Below are 19,400 nucleotides of genomic sequence, written 5' to 3' on the forward strand. Positions count from 1 at the left end.
TTTTAAAATGAAATGAATAATACAGTATAAAAACAGCCTTCAAACCTTCCTGGTGAAACTGATGATAGTTAAATTCCCCGTCAGTTTCAGGGAACTTAACATACTTCTGGGCTCCTCTGCAAATCACCTTCACTAACATGTTTACTGAAATGTAGTAACAACACTCGATTAAGCACAGCACGGCCATGCATAATCTCAACCCTTCAATATCCTCCCAAACATGCAATAATTTGCCCTTTGCTTTTTATAGGTTTAAGCATTCGCTCTACTTTTACATGTTTGTCCTTACATCACATGCTTTGGTAACTAAACTAACAAAATCTTAAAATAAGCTAATAGAGCTGTGGATTATAATAATTTTACGAAACATCACAATGCTGATATTCTGCACTGAAGCAAATAAAAATAATTAATTTAATTGGACAAAAGTCAAAAAAACTTTTTTTAACCATGCCTTTATTACACTACGTTGTTGTTGTTTTTTTTTTCAATGTATGGATTCAACCCCCCCGGCCCCCAATATATAAATAGGCCTATCTTAAACATAAATATAGAATTTTAAACATTAGAAATGTATCCATTACTATTTAACTTTTTGGAAATTATGATGATCTAAAAAAGGAGTAAAACAAACAAATCCTTTCAATATTTACTTTATTAAAAAAAATCTCTTTTTTTCTAACCTTATGACAGCTGTCCCAGAGTTGCAGCATAAATAGTGCTTGATGAAATATGAAAGGTGTGAATAAAACAAAGGAAAATCAAAGTACTGTATTTATAGTATATAAACTACTGCATCTGATAGTAAAATATTAGCAATATGTTACTTGCAAAAAAAAAAAAAAAAAAAAACAACAGTATTTCGTTAGAATACCATGTTAAGCAGACAAACCTTGACCCTTTTGTTGCGCTAACAGTCACAGAGCTTATGTGGCTGTCACGTGATGAACGAATGACTCGAATCCGAAAGACTGGAGACATGTACTAATCAATTCTGTATAAAAAAGTATTTTATTATATATTATTATATTCTGCTGAAATTACCGAAATGACTTGAAAAAAGATTCAAAGATCCGAGTCAGTAAAATGATCCGAACTTCCCATTACTATCACGTGTTATGGGGCAACTTTTAGCACTAGCTCTCATGTGTCTGTATGAGGCTGACACCTAGTGGACATTTTTATTATCTGGAAATTTACAGACACGCCTGTTTTCAACCACCTGTTCAGTGGAGAGAAACCGAAACTTAAGTACTGTTGGCATAAGCATATCGTTGCAGTTTTATAACCGTGTGCACATTCAGTAAAATGGCGGAAGCCAGTATTTCAGAGGACCAGTTCAGCTGTCCAGTGTGCCTGGATCTCCTGAAGGATCCAGTGACTATCCCATGTGGACACAGTTACTGTATGAGCTGTATTACAAACTGCTGGGATCAGGAGGATCAGAAGAGGATCTACAGCTGTCCTCAGTGCAGACAGACCTTCAGTCCAAGACCTGCTTTATTCAAGAACGTGCTGTTTGCTGAAATGTTGGAGAAACTGAAGACAACTAAACTCCAAACTGCTGTTCCTGCTGGACCTGGAGATGTGCAGTGTGACATCTGCACTGGAAGGAAATATAAAGCTGTCAAGTCCTGTCTGGTGTGCCTGTATTCTTACTGTCAAACTCATTTTGAGCGTCATGAGGAGTTTCACCCTGGTAAACGACACAATGTGACCGATGCCACTGGAAGACTGCAGGAGATGATCTGCCACAAACACGATAAGATTCTCGAGGTTTTTTGTCGCACTGATCAGAAATGTATTTGCATGCTGTGTATGGTGGATGAACATCGCAACCACGACACTGTCAACTGCGTTACAGAGGGCAGAGAAAGAGGTTAGGTTTGAAGAACTGCTCAGAAACTTATGCCTAGAGCTGGGCGATTTTTCCCCATAAAAAAATCTGCGATTTTTTTATAAAAAACTCGATTTACGATTCGATTTTTTCCCCCCATTTAAAACAAAATAACTATAAATATATTTTAAATATATATATTTATTGTATTTAATTAAAGTGCATCAACATAAACACATTTTTGTTTGTCTGTTACGATAGTCACTGTCAGATTACACGATTTTGTCTCCTAAAAATCTTGTCATGTCGTGGACAAGAAACATGTCAGACTACACGTTGTTTTACGACCAGTCATCGCGAGCTCGAGCCGTCTCACACACTCATTCACTCGCACATATAGGCTACACAAGCTCACTCACATAGCCTACACAAACACACACACACACACACACACTCACTCGCACATACACACACACTCACATACACGCACGCACTCTCTCTCTCACACACACACACACACACACACACACACACACTCTCGCACACACACTCACTCACTCACTCACTCTCTCATTCGCGCGCCGTCGTCGTGGAGGACCGTTAAAAAATTAAACATGCTCTTTTTGTCGTGATATCGTGAAGCATCGAGGGCTGCGCCGCAGGGAGCGTTCTACGGAAACCCTGAAGGAAGATTTGGCGAATGCAAAATGTATGTATTGTATGCTATATAGAAGAGGGGGAGAAAAAATCTAGAAAATCGATTTTTTGAAAATATGAATCGATTTGACCTACCAACTCGATTTTTAAATCAAATCGATTTTTTCCCCAGCCCTACTTATGCCTTTTGTTAACTTTGTAAATTAACCAATGTTTAAATGTAAACCAATAGATTATTAACAACTGAGTTATTTTACTATCACTGAATTCACACAACTTATTACATGACAATTTTGTGGTATATTATGTAACGTTTTTCAGTATTTTTTATTCTCTACAGAGAGACTTGAAGGACATGCAGATAAACTGGCAACAGAGAATCCAGCAGAGAGAGAAAGATCTTCAGCAGCTGAGAGATGATGTGGAGTCTCATAAGGTGAGTTTTGAGAAGAGAAGTTGGAGATGTTTGGGAAGCTATACTCAGTCCCGCTGACGCCACTGTGTGATTGTGATGTGTGTGTAACAGCGCTCTGCACAGACCGCAGTGGACGACAGCGAGAGGATCTTCACTGAGCTCATCCGATCCATCGAGAGGAGCCGCTCTGAGGTGATACGGCGGATCAGAGATCAGGAAAAGAGTGCAGTGAGTCGAGCTGAAGGACGAATGGAGCGACTGCAGCAGGAGATCAATGATCTGAGGAGGAGAAACGCTGAGCTGGAGCAGCTTTCACACACACAGGATCACATCCATTTCCTGCAGGTAACAGAGATCTAGAAAAACACCACATTAAGATCTCATTTTACAGGAGACTTTCAGTAAATTTGCTGAAATTTGGATCAATTAATGTGTATCATTTTATAAATATTATGGACATTTGTTACATTATTAATGAGTGCATAAATGTTGTCAGGTGATGGTGAACAGAGAGAAATACTCTAATATTTCTTAATTTATTCACCTTTATTTTGATAATGGTGTTTGCTTCTGTTTGTGTCTCTGTAGACTTTGCAGTCTCTGTCTGATCCTCTATGGGAATCCACAGACTGCACAGCACTGCACATGACTGTCGCTTCACAGCTGTCTTTTGATGATGTAAGAGAAACCGTCTCTAAAATGAGCAAGGAGCTTGAGGATTTTTGTAAAGACAAAATAGACATTATATCTGATACAGGTAAAATGTAGGACATTTATTTTCACTCTAAAATATGATTTAATGTCAGTAATATAATGTAAAATCAGTGCAATACGTTGGATGTAGATGACCTGTTTTAAACTGAAAATGTCTACTGTTTCCATAGTGAAATGCGTCGAGATCATTCCCTCTCCTCACCCAGAGACCAGGGAGGAGTTCCTACAATGTAAGTTACTATGAAGGCATACAAGCACAGATAGCTGTGGGTTTAGAAATCTGAGACCACATTGAAAATCTGGGGTTTAGAACTCTGAGACCACATTGAAAGTAATTTACATTAGTAACCGAGACATTCCCTATCAGTCAGTCACGTTTCAGCGTTACGTCAGAACAGATCGAAGAATTGGGATCCCTAAGAAAAAAGGACAGGGAGTGTCGATCACTGCTGTTTCTTTTTTCACCCTGTACAGCACGACTAATTGGATAACACTTGGTAAGTGTGCCTATTCCAAATGGAAACGAATGCTACGGAGGCCGTCTCTATTGCATCATTCACTAGTAGGATCTAGGGCTGAACGATTAATCGTAACAAAACCGCACGCGATTTGCGATTATTTTGTGCGCAGCTTGTCAGTGGAGTGCCGCTGATTGGTAGTAAATACTGCCCCATTTGAACGCCAGAGGGCACTCTCATGCAAACACGATAAATATGCCCCACCACAGAAGTACAATAATGCGCATCATTCCAGGGAATCCCTATCGCTGTAGCTGAATAAACAGAAGATTGAAACGCTTTGATTAAACATGACTTATAAATACATGACTGCCTTATTCTGTGTAAGAAGGGACATCATCTCACAGAAGGAGGATCTTAGCTGTCGTTATGAAGTGAGTTTGGAGTAAATGCATGTTATTAAATGTTGTCTGTTGTTGGACGAGGTTCATAAATGCTTCTCATGTTTTGGAAAGATGTTTGACACGTGTTGTTTTTTCAAATGCACGTTATAAGTGACTCAAACTCACAGTGCTTTCAGATGGAGCAGCGTTTACATTGCCGTACATCAATGACAAACTGTGCATAAAAAAAAAATAATCGCAGCCTTTGCGATTTTAAAATCGCGATAAGCCATCTCGATTTAAGTGCGATTACATGGAAAGTGCGATTAATCGTTCAGCCTTAGTAGGATCCCTGCCTTTATACTAGGGCTGGGGTAAACGATTATTAATTAAACGATTAGTCGGGCGATTATTTTATCGATTAGTCGACTAATCTAACGACTAATTTGAATTAATTATCCTGTCTGTTATTCGCATATCTCTGTGGAACCGTTACTCCGATGGATTTCAAACTCGACAGCTGTCTTGGCACGAGTAAGTGCAGTGCCAAGTTTGACGTTGCTTGGATGAGAAATGCAAAAGATATTGTTAAATATATCAGTAAAAGAAGCACTTAGAAGGTTGTGGTTCAAAAAATAAACATTCTGACAAACACTCTGTCAGCTACAATGTTTACTTCTGAATAATATAGTATAAACGTGATAAATCCATTTTGATTAATTTGAGTAAAAAATGTGTTTTCTTTAGTGGCAAGATGAAAACCACTATTTTCTGTTTCAAACTTTCATATAGCATCTTTAGGTTATAATAACAAATAATTCAAATCCAGATTTTGATTTTCAAAGATTTATTATAAAAACAGATTTTCCCAAAAATGCAATAAATTCATGACACGTTTTTTTTTTTTTTATACAATTAATCCACTGAATCAATATAAAAGTTATTTTTCATATTGAAACTGTTGAAAATACACAGCAAAGTAAGTTGATCCACATATGACAGCCTCTGAACTCGGTCAATACGAATCTTAGATTTAGCACGTAACGTTACTGGACTAAACATAGGCTACATTCAATAAGCGATCGCTAAGAAATACCTTCTGAACTTTTTTGACGGCGATCAGCTGTAAAAGGGCTTGGTCCTGCTCGGTTTTCGTTGACATTGAGTACAAGAATTGAAAGTTTTTTAAAAGATCCCCTGGGTTAACGTGTCAGCATGACAGAAGTTTGATGTTATCGTGTGAGAACAAGCAACAGTCGGCATTGCTCTTCCTCCCGCGTGCCTCATCTTCTTAATCTCCTCACGTAAATGATTAGATTTCGATGGCTTACGTTTCTTCCCTACGGCAGAATCCCCCACAGGTTCATCAATGCCGTCAAATGTATTAATTTTTTTGTTTGTTTGTTGATCAAAAAGTGCAAAGTAGATAAGGAAAACTAGGATGCCGGGTGTGTTCAAAGCGCCACCGTTACTGTTTACAATGCGTGGAATGGTGCACTGTGATTGGTTGAGCGAATTTATCGCATTCTGCAGAGAAAGGAGACAGGCGTTTGTCGCGGTTTGGAAAGAAAGGGAGAAAACATGGCAGAATAACACGGCGGGCGGTGTGTGTGTGGCGAGCTGTACCTCCGGGAATGGTGCAAAAAAATACATAATAAATAAAGAAGCGTCGACGCAAAAAATACAACGTCGACGTAATTGACGTCATCGACGCACCGCTACAGCACTACTTTATACCCCTATATGTAGGAGTGGCTTGCGGTGCAAATCTCACTCACCAATGTGCATTGGCTTGTTTTGTTACCTCTCAAAGGTGATTGGGCTCTCAGGCGAAATCCATCCATCAGGCTGTTCTGACCTTAAATGTGACTGACTGAACTAAGAAATTCATGTGCATTTTCAAATCTAATTTCACTCATGTTCATAAAATATTTTTTTAATGAGTAAAAAAAGAACAATTTGAAATAAAAGCACTTTCACTAGTGTAACCCCATCATCTCACAAGGGATGAGGAGAACTCAGAAAGGGCCACAACCACAGTGTGTTTCGTTGCAAATATAGCAACATTTATTATACAAGATTCACAAGAAACACATGGGGTAATCAGATGGCAAAGAGAATAAAAAAAACCAAACAAACAAAATTGTAACCGTTACAGACAACAGGGTTCCCAATCCTATCCAATGGAAATTGCTCTGAAACTATGTGCACACTCACAAGTTCAATAAACACACTTTCACTCCAAACTCCACAAGTGTAAAGTAAATCAAAGCACTTCCATCTGTTCCCAAAACCTTACAGAGTAAACCACATACAAGAAAATGGGAACCCCACCGTCAGTTGTAGGTCCACAACAAACAAAACAAGAACCAAATAAAACAAAACAAACAAAGACAATTTCACAAATAAAATCAATCCCTTTGCCACTTCCATACACAAGACCCAATTCAGCATTAAAGTCATCTCTTCAGACACCAAATAAGCCACCAATGCGTTCACTAAAGTAAACGGCAATCATGCATCATCTGTAAAGAAAAAGAAAGAATACACATTGATGATTGCCCTATAAAATATTTACAAGGATTAAAAAAACCTTAATAATTAAAACATAAAACACAAATATAAAATAAAACTTAAAACCAAATCTCCCTATTAAATAATTCAATTAATATCAGTACCTGTATTCTCAAATATATCTGCTTAATTCTCTGAGGCACCAATCAACACCATTCACATAAGAACACTAAAACAGAAAACAAATACAAACATGTTAAAACTAGACAAACTCACTATGGTCTCATAAATCAACAACCCTTACCTTCCCACTTCAGTTCTATAAATCAACTTTTTTCATCTGCTATTACACAGCCTTGAAAGACACCAAACAGCTTTTTCCTGTTTGCCACATGGTACCACAAAGAGGAAGTCTAAACAGTTTGGTTTCCCTTTATAGTATCTTAATTCATGGGATTTGTAGTCCATCCAATTTGTAGTCCTTCCCCTTCTACCCCATTACACTAGTATTCACATACTTTTGGACCCCAGTGTATATAAAACACTATAGAGCAATATGTGGACATTTTTATTTATTTGTGCAATATTCTTTCCTTTTAGTTGAAATATTTGCACATTATTGAAAGTTGAAACTTGAAAGTCTATTTCACCACTGAAGCAAGGTTAGTTGTTCAGGGAAGAAGGGGACAGGAACTGGTGAACATTCACAACTTTATCATAAAATGCATAAGCACAAAACAAAATAAAGCAGCAGCCTCTCACAGACAACTGCAGCATAGAAGCTTAAAAAAAAAAGAACTGCATGAGATTGCATTACAAATTCAAATGACAAATTAATACAGTATTCAAATGTCAAAGGCTGGTTCAGGTCTGGGCTGTGTTTCCCAAAAGCATTGTGAGTTAAGTTGGTCGCCAAATACGTATTGTGCACAAATTGTATAAACTAAATCACAAACACAACTAATCTAAACACCACTCACAATCACACATACATGAGTAAAATGGTGAGTGACAAAATGAAACCAGAAATGGAAAAGGGAATGAAACTATGGAAAAGATTAATTTAGCTATGAAAAGAACCATCAGCTTTCTTCTTTCAAAGCACCTCATTGACCCTGTGGTCCGGATCTGAGGTGTTTTCTGGGTCCTGGAGGTGTTATTTTTATGAGAGAATGCAAAGAAGGGAATGTCGCGACAGGCAGGATCCATTTGCAACATTACCATAGTATTTAATAGTAATATTGAGTGATATTGTATATGGTCTAAAGAAAGTATAAAATACAGATGTTTTCTTTCTTTGACTATCAGTTTTTACCAGTTATGATAAGACTTGAATTGTAACTGCATGAATGCATATGACACTGATATTATGCATTTTAATGAATAAAGGCAACGTGAATTTAATTACAAATGATGTTTTATTAACAAAGTTCAGGAGGAGCAGGTTCAGATAATTAACCAAATTATGCACAGCTGGAGATTAATCAGTAATCAAATCAATGACAGAGTATAAATTCACAGCAGACCTATCTCAGTTCATTGAAAGTTTGTCAGCATTTGGCTGCGCCCTATCTTCCCAACATGTCCGAATCAAGCTCTCCCATCCGATGAAGGAATTTTCTGTCCTTTTGGAATATTTGCCAGAATCTTCGGGTATTATATTGCGGGCGTCAAGCCAAATAAACGGGTCATTGCCACCACGGGGAAATACCAGCGATCTTCTTCCGCTTTTTTTCTAAACCAGATCATTTCGGGCAATGCCGCCCTCTTCACGCGAAAGAACGGGCTTCTCCAGCAGCTCTAGGCCGAAGCCGCAGGCCCTCAAAGAGCAGCGCCACAGATTCAGTACCGGTCGGCAAGCCTACGCTCTCAACCCTGTTGGCTGAACTCCGCGAGCGCTCCGCTCCGTGGTCAAATTTCGCATCGCATTCAGTTGTTCAGTTATAACGAGGGGAACACGTTTTAAATGGTGTCGGTCCAAATTATTTTCTGTCATTAATGCGCTGCTTTCTTGTGGCTAAAACTCACAAGTAGGCCTACAGTAGCTCGCAGCCTCGTGCATTACGTGCTGAACGCATGTGCTCAGAATCTTTAACCTAACTTATATCATTAACTATGTCCTGCAATTTATCTGCATAAACCGCGTAGAAACTTAGTTATAGCATAAATGTTTTTATAAACGGTTACAAGCAATGTGCTTCACACCAATAGTTTAGTGATCCTTAAATGAAACAAAATTAAACTAACACAAGTGTCATGTCATAATGTCATCTTCGTCCGCTTATCCGGGGCCGGGTCGTGGGGGCAGCAGTCTAAGCAGAGATGCCCAGACTCCCCTCTCCCTAGACACTTCCTCCAGCTCTTCCGGGGGAACACAGAGGCGTTCCCAGGCCAGCCGGGAGACATAGTCTCTCCAGCGTGTCCTAGGTCTTCCCCGGGGTCTCCTCCCAGTGGGACGCGCCCGGAACACCTTCCCGGGAAGGCGTCCAGGACGTCCCTAGAGCTAGTTTCCGTGTCCAGGGATCGTGTTGTCGAGGCCCCCGCCTTTGACTGCCGCCCGATCCTCTCAGCACCGGCCCCTTAAGGTCCCTCCTGCAGGTGGTGAGCCCACGGGAAGGCGGCCCCACGTCGCTCCTTCGGGCTGAGCCCGGCCGGACCCCGTGGGGGAGGCCCGGCCACCAGGCGCTCGCATACGAGCCCCAACCCCAGGCCTGGCTCCAGGGTGGGGCCCCGGCTGCGCCATACCGGGCGACGTCACAGTCCTTGATTTAATTTGTCTCATAAAAGGTATTTTGAACCACTCTTAGTCTGACCCGTCGCCTAGGACCTGTTTGCCTTGGGAGACCCTACCAGGGGCATATAGCCCCAGACAACATAGCTCCTAGGGTCATTCGGGTACTTAAACCCCTCCACCACGTTAAGGTGGCAGTTCAAGGAGAGGCACAAAACACAAACACAAGTGCCTAAACTAAATTCATGCAAAGCATCGTCTTTTACGTAAGCTGTCTCCTTAGAAACCAGCAACAGATAAACGAACAATCGCTATCTAAATCAGAGTGTACTTTGACGTTGTTAATCATCAAACATTCAATAATTGATCTTTCAGCCCTGCACAGTTTGGCTAAGCTCTGGATTCCAAACGCAAGTTAAAACCATGGGTTCAGCCTCATCGAATCCTGGCCATTAATTTGAACACAGTTGATCTCCAGTCCTCACGGCAAAGAATAAATAAATAAATAGGACTTTCGGATCTCGTCCACCTCTCAGACAGTCAATATCGTTCTAAGCAAACTGATATCTGTGCTCGGCCACTTAAACAACAGAAATGCATAATCCTGCAAGGATTTCATCTCTATCCTCCTCTTCATCGTGTCTTAGATTAACGCACAAAAAGATGACCATCGGCTCTCCAAGCCCCACTCTCCTCCTCCCTTTGCTCATCCGCACACTGCAGGAGCTCATTTCCTGGTTTCATGTTACTCTGGCTATTTGCTCCATTGCCGCAGCAGTGATGTTTTCTTCTGCTACCACAGGTTTTATCTTACTCCGGATTTTTCTCCATTGCTGCAACAGTGATGTCTCCTCTGCTCCCGCAGGAGCTCTGTTCCCTTAGCTAATCTTGTTTACTGCCACTGCAGTGTCTCCCCTACTCCCACAGGATTTCCGTTTCTCTCGCTATTTTTCTCCGGCTAATTCTCCACTGCTTCAGCAGTGATGTCTCCTCTGCTCCTGCAGGTTTTCTGTTACTCCGGCTAATTCTCCACTGCCACAGCAGTGATGTTTCCTCTGCTCCCGCAGGTTTTCTGTTACTCCGGCTATTTTCTCCCCTGCCACAGCAGTGATGTCTCTGCTCCTGCAGGAACTGTTTCTCCGGCTAATTCTCCACTGCTTCAGCAGTGATGTCTCCTCTGCTCCTGCAGGTTTTCTGTTACTCCGGCTATTTTCTCCCCTGCCACAGCTGTGATGTCTCGTCTGCTCCTGCAGGAACTGTTTTTCCGGCTAATTCTCCACTGCCACAGCAGTGATGTTTCCTCTGCTCCCGCAGGTTTTCTGTTACTCCGGCTAATTCTCCACTGCCACAGCAGTGATGTCTCCTCTGCTCCTGCAGGTTTTCTGTTACTCCGGCTATTTTCTCCCCTGCCACAGCTGTGATGTCTCGTCTGCTCCTGCAGGAACTGTTTTTCCGGCTAATTCTCCACTGCCACAGCAGTGATGTTTCCTCTGCTCCCGCAGGTTTTCTGTTACTCCGGCTATTTTCTCCACTGCCACAGCTGTGATGTCTCGTCTGCTCCTGCAGGAACTGTTTCTCCGGCTAATTCTCCACTGCCACAACAGTGATGTTTCCTCTGCCCCCACAGGTTTTCTGTTACTCCGGCTATTTTCTCCACTGCCACAGCAGTGATGTCTCCTCTGCTCCTGCAGGAACTGTTTATCCGGCTAATTCTCCACTGCTTCAACAGTGATGTCTCCTCTGCTCCTGCAGGTTTTCTGTTACTCCGGCTAATTCTCCACTGCCACAGCAGGGATGTTTCCTATGCTCCCGCAGGTTTTCTGTTACTCCAGCTATTTTCTCCACTGCCACAGCAGTGATGTCTCCTCTGCTCCCGCAGGAACTTTATTTCTCTGGCTAATTTTCTATACTGCTGTAACAAGGCTGTCTCCTGCTCCTGCAAGAGCTCTGTTTCTCTGGCTAATTCTCTACTGCCACAGCAGTAAGGTTTTCCTTCGCTCTCATGGGTTTTCTGTTACTGACTATTTTCTCCCCTGCCGCAGCATTAATGTCTCCTCTGCTCCCGCAGGAACTGTTTCTCCGGCTAATTCTCTACTGCCACAGCAATGAGGCACCTTTGCTCCCTCAGGATTTCTGTTACTCTAGCTACTTTCTCCCCTGCCGCAGTAGTGATGTCTCCTATGCTCCCGCAAGCTCTATTTTTCTGGCTAATTCTCTTCTGCCACAGCAGTGAGATTTCCTTTGCTTTCATTTCCTTTTACTCCAGTTCATTTTCTCTACTGCTAGCAGGGATGTGTCTGCTCCAGCAGGAGAACTGTTTCTCCGGCTAATCTCATCTTCTGCTACAGCCTTTCTCCGTCCAGCGAGCTTCGGTCTCCCAGAGGATGTGCTGTAGCATGCATCTAAGTTTTCTCTTCTGTCCAGCGAGCATTGGTCTCCCAGCGGACACTGCATGTATCCATTTTTCTCTCTTCTCTGTCCAGCGAGCATTGGTCTCCCAGCGGACACTGCATGCATCTGTTTTCTCTTCTCTGCAAGCATCGGTCACACAGCGGAGGCAGTCCTTCCGTCCAACCTCACAGACTGCCCAATTAATTCTGAACGCGAATTCTTCTCGTCGATCGGCCACCTAAACCATGCTATACACATAATTCCGCAAGGACGCCCTTTCATCACGCACCTCCTCGCCCTAAGTTTATGGATAACTTACTCTAATCAGTGGAATGGCTTAACCTTTTTCTTCGATTACATCTCTCTCCCCCTCGATTTAAGCCGTTGACAGCTCCTTCCAATCGTCGTCACGGCTTTCTCGGGGGGGGGAAAGTGGTCAACTAACAGAATCCTGGTCCATCGCGACAAACTAAACTATGCACTGCATCAACAAAGGTCGTTCTTACTCACCCGCGTTAATTGCCACTCAGATGCCTCATCTGGAACTCCGCTTGATTAGTTTGTAATAACTGCCAAACACGTTCCAGGAGAACAAAATCAAATCGCTGACTCTCTCCCATTACTCTTTCCAGAAATTCAGGACATTGGTGTCAGAAGCATAAAAAGCTTAATAGAGCTATCTAACCAGCATTCAGTTTTCAATAAATTAGTCTACGGTAAGCCTGCCCCCGCCATAAATAAATCTCAAACATCCCAGCTCATTAAAGGATTCAAGAACTTATCCCACTCGTCCGGATACCATTCAATCTATTGCAATTGACATACTCATCAAATGTATTCCAACACTCTGTCTCGCATACCATTCCACCAACTCCGTCTGCGCACTGGAAGCATGTCTGTCCTAGCTGTCTTCCGTTTTCTTCACCGCTCCGAATTGACTATCACATCTAACGTCGACTCAAATACCCATCCTTCAATCTCAGATTTACAGATCATAGATATCGAAACCATATTTTCTTCATTAAACAAGTAGTAAACTGACCGAGCAAAAAGGTCACTTTGTTTATATTTTCAATCCGCCAACCCCCATCCAACTGTACCACTCTCGTTTGATTTACTGCAGTATAAACATTCAATGTTGAAATCCCTACTCGGCCCACATCAGAAGCGTTCAAAACCTACATCAGATCCAGCCGCTTCCACATCAAAACGCTCACCAAGCCATAATTAAATCATTCATTTCCATCACCTGCTGCGCTCCATCCATTGTCACTCTCAGTACCAGTACCAAGTTCCAACCCACTTCCAGTATCATTTGGTTCGCTGCTTTCAAGCTCGATACAATAAACATCTACAATACAGCGTATTTTTTACAAACAATGGCAGGCTCACCGTTCGCACACGTAACGGCTCCTTGTTCAAGGGCTGGGCTCTGTCCCCCTTCCGAAGCGCTGATTGAGCCCTTCCGTTCGAATCGCAGTGAGAGTCTGCCCGTCTTAGTCGTCGTGGGACGGCCGCGCTCGTGTCGCTGTGTGGGCTCCCCATTCGTCGGGCCGCGAGGGTTCTGTTCCTGTGTCCCAGCCCCCTTCGAAGCGCCGGTCGAGCCCCCCGACAGAGTCCAGCGGGCGCCCTCCCTTCCGCTGGCGAGGCCTTCCCATCCGATGCCGTGAGCATCCAAGTTCCCGTCGGACGCTGCGAGGGCCCTCCCAGTTGAATGGCTAAACTCTTTCTCAAATCACGCTCGTAAAAATCTTGCGTCATCGAGTTGACAGTTCAACTGCCGAATTGGCTTATCCGTCCGATGCCGTGAGCATCCAAGTTCCCGTCGGATGTCGCGAGAGCCCTCCCGATCGAACAGTCAAGCTCGTTTTTAGTAAATACCTTCTCATGCCCTGCACTTTTTGGGGGGATTAATTCCACATCATTTTACGATTGCTGTCCTTGCGCTCACCTGGCTTTTATGGGGGGAGTACTCCGGGTTCGGGCCTAACTCCGAGCTCGGAGCCCTCCCCCCGGACAGCACGCCAAATACGCATAAACTTATTGTACTAATTATATGTAGATGTGAACCCGTGAAATGATGTTTTATTAACAAAGTTCGGGAGGAGCAGGTTCAGATAATTAACCAAATTATGCACAGCTGGAGATTAATCAGTAATCAACTCAATGACAGAGTATAAATTCACAGCAGACCTATCTCTGTTCATTGAAAGTTTGTCAGCATCCCTCCTCCACCCCATCTCCTCACTTTCAGTTCCATCTACACTTACCAACTTGGGGGAGTACTTTGGGTTCGGGCCTAACTCCGAGCTCGGAGCCCTCCCCCCGGACAGCACGCCAAATACGCATAAACTTATTGTACTAATTATATGTAGATGTGAACCCGTGAAATGATGTTTTATTAACAAAGTTCGGGAGGAGCAGGTTCAGATAATTAACCAAATTATGCACAGCTGGAGATTAATCAGTAATCAACTCAATGACAGAGTATAAATTCACAGCAGACCTATCTCTGTTCATTGAAAGTTTGTCAGCATCCCTCCTCCACCCCATCTCCTCACTTTCAGTTCCATCTACACTTACCAACTGGGGGGAGTACTCTGGGTTCGGGCCTAACTCCGAGCTCGGAGCCCTCCCCCCGGACAGCACGCCAAATACGCATAAACTTATTGTACTAATTATATGTAGATGTGAACCTGTGAAATATTTGTATGTTGTTTAATGAAAATAAATTAAGTTACATTAAGTGTTGTGTCTACTGCTGTGTGCATAATGATGATGATATAACACTTTGTCTTGAATGATGGTATACATTTTGTTTTAATGAATTAAATATGAATTAAATTACAATTAAGTTTTTAGTGTAATCTTAAATGTATTTTTTTGTGGCCTGCAATGACTAGTACTTTGCAGCTAATAGAGATATTCATGCTTTTTTTCCCCCACAGTAAAGCACAGTCCACAAACAATGCAGTTGAAATGCAATCCCCCAAAATTAAAATTGTCATCATTTACTCTTTTAAGTTGTTTTAAACTCGAATAAGTTTATTTCTTCTGTTGAAAATAAAAGTTATTTTGAAGAATGTGGCTAACCAAACAGTTGCTGGTCCCCAGTGACTTCCATAGTATATTTTTTCCTACTATGTAAGTCAATGGGGACCAGCAACTGTTTGTTAATGGTTAGCCACATTCTTCAAAATATTTTATTTTGTGTTTAGCACAAGAAATGAATACAGGTTTGGAACAACATTAGAGGGAGTAAATAATGACAGAATTTTCATTTTTTGGTGAACTATCCCTTTAAGGACAAGCGGCAGCATGTTTACTATTAGGCTATACTGTCTCTTTAAGAACGGCATGCAAGCATCTAATAAACGCATTATAACACGCACACTCAGGAAAGCGCATGTTAACAGCACATCAGCAGGTGGATGAAATGTTTAACTAACTTCACATGCAAATAATGAACTTTTGTGAATTGCAGTGTCCCGTGAGTGTAACTCTACCTCTGCGTTAACATGAAGTGAATGTACGCAACGTTGTACACTATGTTGAGACAGAGGCGCCAGAAGAACTGCAAATGGTAGAATGCACTGTAGTACGATACTATGATATTTCTTCAAAAGTAGATCGTGGATAATTTTTTATTGTCCACGATCAAAAATCGTGATATCAAACACCCCTATTGTTACCACATTATAAACATCTACGTTTGAGCAGATATCCACGAACACTTGTAGTTATTCATAACTACCGATATATCGGTATCGAATCGGTTTTGCCGATATATCGGTAGTTATAAATAACATTAGAAGGACATTAAAATCCTGCCAAAACTGTGTTTGATGTGTCAGCGATAAGATCCAGAATCTGCCCTACCTAAATTTAAGGTCAGGAGCCGCTAATGAAGCTTCCCAGATGGGGAAACTAAAAGTGATTTATTTTATATCTCAGATGTTTCTGCTAGACATATATGAGGTTACATTAATATCAAATGGAGACTTTTGCTTGAGTCTCCTGCTTCTCACACTCTATTTCTAACACTCTCACATGGGTCTCCTTTAAAGTTTTAGACAAGATTTCAACTACACCACACACTAGGCAAAGATTTTTATCCTTAGCTAGAAAATCTGGAGTTCTCACATTTGTTTCTTTTAAAGTTTAGTAGAAACCTCAACAACTTTACAAATTGTGCACCAAGTCAAGTACTGGAAAGGCACTAAAGTAAAAAAAATCCATACTCCATAAACATTTGACAATTTGATAAAGGTGCTTGTATACAAATTTGACTTTTTGACGTTTTCTTTTTTTACCAATGTTTTAATTTCTTAACAAAAAATGTATTTGCATTACCCTTGCAATACCACTGCGGACCCCCATTTAAAGTCCCTTGGCTTAAAAATAACTATTGTTCTTAAATGTTTAATAACATTTGAACCGCTAATCCAATCTGTATGCTTTAAAACAGTATTGTAAAGATGAGATTTCCGGCTTTTCTGTGGTATCGAGATTCTTGCGTTTGGACATTCAGAGACTCTGTAGTGAACATGATTGCGTCATGAAGTTTTGATCAGCATTTTAACCAAACAATATTCCTGCTTTGTATGTAAAACAGAGAGATTCAAGCAATTAAAACACACAAACATGAGATCCGTCAAGCTGAAGTATTGAACTCCTGTTTCCTGTTTTGTCTCCATCAGACTCCTGCCAGTTGACTCTGGATCTGAACACAGTGAATCCAGTCCTCCACCTGTCTGATGGGAACAGAGTGATTTCTCAGGGTAGCACATTCTATGACTATACTGATAATCCAGACAGATTTGATTACTGGGAGCAGGTGTTGTGTACAAAGAGTGTGTGTGGACGCTCTTACTGGGAGGTTGAGCGGAGTAAAAATGGTTCTGTGGAAATAGCAGTGTCATATAAGAACATACGCAGGAAGGGAGAGGTTGAGAGGAGGGAGTGCTTATTTGGATGTAATGATCATTCCTGGAGTTTGTGCTTCTCTTCCTATTCCTGTATATACTCATACAGTCATAATAGCATAGTGACTGAACTCCCTGTTGCCCCAACATCCTATAGAATAGGAGTGTATGTGGATCACAGTGCAGGAACTCTGTCCTTCTACAGTGTCTCTGACACAATGACCCTCATCCACAGAGTCCAGACCACATTCACTCAGCCTCTCTATCCTGGGTTTAGAGTTATTTATGGAACAGTAATTAAACTGTGTGATTTATCAATATAGAGATATTGTCACTTTATGTTTGGTTTTCCCTGTTTCCTGATTCCTTGTGATTTATTTCCTTGTTAATTTCCTGATTAATTACACCTGTGCCCCATTTAGTTCCCTTGTTTGCTTCTCTGTACAGTTTATATACTCCCTGTTTTGTTCATTTCATTGTCCGGTTTCGTCAATGTTTAAGTGGTTGTGTTTGTTATCTCCTGCGATCTCCAGTGGCCTGTTGCATGAGGCCAGTTTCACTTTCTACCCAGGTAAGTTTGAGATTAGTTTGAGAAAACACTGTTTTTTCAGGGCTCAAAAAGTGCGATTGGTTTTTACCATAGACAGTATATAAACTGGACACAGCGACCCCATTGGATTCAACGGAGGAAAGTGAAGTCAATTAGAGGCACTCACTTCCTGATGGCTGAGCGCACTGCGCAGACTCAAACTGAGCTTGACGACGTAGATGTGACGTGAGCAACCCGTCTGTCTTCTAGTAGCTGTGCCAAGAGAAATCTGAATCATTCCCTTCTGAAACTTGCAGAGACGGAGAGTGTGAGTAGGAGGTGTCCATGAGCTGGAGCAGGAGCAACTTTTGCTAAGTATTCTGATTAATTACTTTGCCATTTTGCCTCCAAAATCAGCTGTGAGTAAAGATGCAATAAGGCAACTCCCCCTGTATCTCATGCTCCAAATTAAAGCAGTTCATAGTGAAAGTTTTAGAGACAAAATTGCTCATCTTTTGCTTTGATTTATGAATTATAATTATGTATAATTCTTATAATATATTCATAGAATTATTCTATTAATTGACACTATTAACATTTTCTTTTAAATTAATATAAATCTAATACATGCATTAATATAAGCTTTTTAACAGATTAAGTATTCTTTTGTGCTATTTGTGAAACTATAAACTATTTCGTAAATGAAAACTGAAACTAAGACTAAAACTATTGGTCAAAAAACATTTTCGTAAACTGATATAAAATTAAAAATTCATAATAAATGAAAAACGAAACGGACCCGAAACTAACAACAATTACTGAAAAACTAACTGAAATAAAATAATAATTAGCAAAAATAAATAATCGTTTTCGTATTTTTCGTATTTTCGTTACTTTGGTGGAAAATCTGACCTGTGGCTGTTTATGGAAATGCCTGTATATTCACACGCGTTAAGTTGCTGAGGCGATTAACCGCTGTCCTGTGACGCTAGTCCTAAGCGGCTGTTCATAAAGGATGCGTCTGTGGCAGTGGAATGGGAAATAACTCAAGGTAATGAGACGTAAGTTAAACTTCTTTTAACTTGAGCGCAGCGTTTTTAGAATGTCATTTCATTTGCGAGACGCGGGTGCAACCCGTCGTCCGTCAAGCACAAAAATACCTTTAATGCACTATGTTTGAGATGTCATGTTTTCATGAAGGCTGACAGGCTGCAAGCTGCTGTTGTTATCTTTGTTTTTACAAAATATTTTCTGCTAATAATATTATGTGGAGACATGTCCCGGGACACTCTACACACACACACACACACACACACACACACACACACACACACACACTAACCCGACCCCTAAACTTACCCATCACACACAACTTTCTGCATTTTTACATTTACAAAAAAACTCATTCTGTATGATTTATAAGCTTTTGTACCTCAGTTTAGGTCCCCACAGTGACACAAGTCCCCATGAGTGTGTGTGCATTCAGGTTTAAGTCCCCACCAGGATAGAAAAACATGTACACACTCTCACACACACACACACACACACACACACTCACACACTACATAGATACTTCATTATTTAATCACCCTTTCTTCACAGCAGGTTGTCAGATTAATTTAGCTGATTTTTTTTGTTTTATGTACCAGTGTCACTCTGCTATATTGTACAACTGAAAAAAGTAAACTATGTTTAACAAGATTTCATCTTTAATATGAATTAGTTTGTCTGTATTTTTCATCGTTTTTTTCTTGTATACTTTTAAGTTCCATTTATTTGGTGCTTTGTTCAATCTCAAACCATTATTTTTATTTTTATTATTAAAGGGATACTTCACCTCTGGGAA

General features: G+C 41.1%; 1 protein-coding gene across 1 annotated transcript; it reads left to right on the top strand.

The window, feature by feature from the left end:
- The first annotated feature begins 1,303 nt into the window (after nucleotides 1-1,303).
- Nucleotides 1,304-18,040, top strand: ftr93 (finTRIM family, member 93). The gene is given in 7 exon segments (XM_081375372.1): nucleotides 1,304-1,853; nucleotides 1,855-1,879; nucleotides 2,835-2,930; nucleotides 3,021-3,254; nucleotides 3,498-3,666; nucleotides 3,794-3,853; nucleotides 16,801-18,040. Coding segments are annotated over 7 exon segments (1,677 nt in total). The 5' UTR covers nucleotides 1,304-1,308; the 3' UTR covers nucleotides 17,349-18,040.
- Nucleotides 18,041-19,400: the final 1,360 nt, after the last annotated feature.

Source organism: Scardinius erythrophthalmus (assembly GCF_964197995.2).
Source record: "Scardinius erythrophthalmus genome assembly, chromosome: 9".
Lineage (NCBI taxonomy): Eukaryota > Metazoa > Chordata > Actinopteri > Cypriniformes > Leuciscidae > Scardinius > Scardinius erythrophthalmus.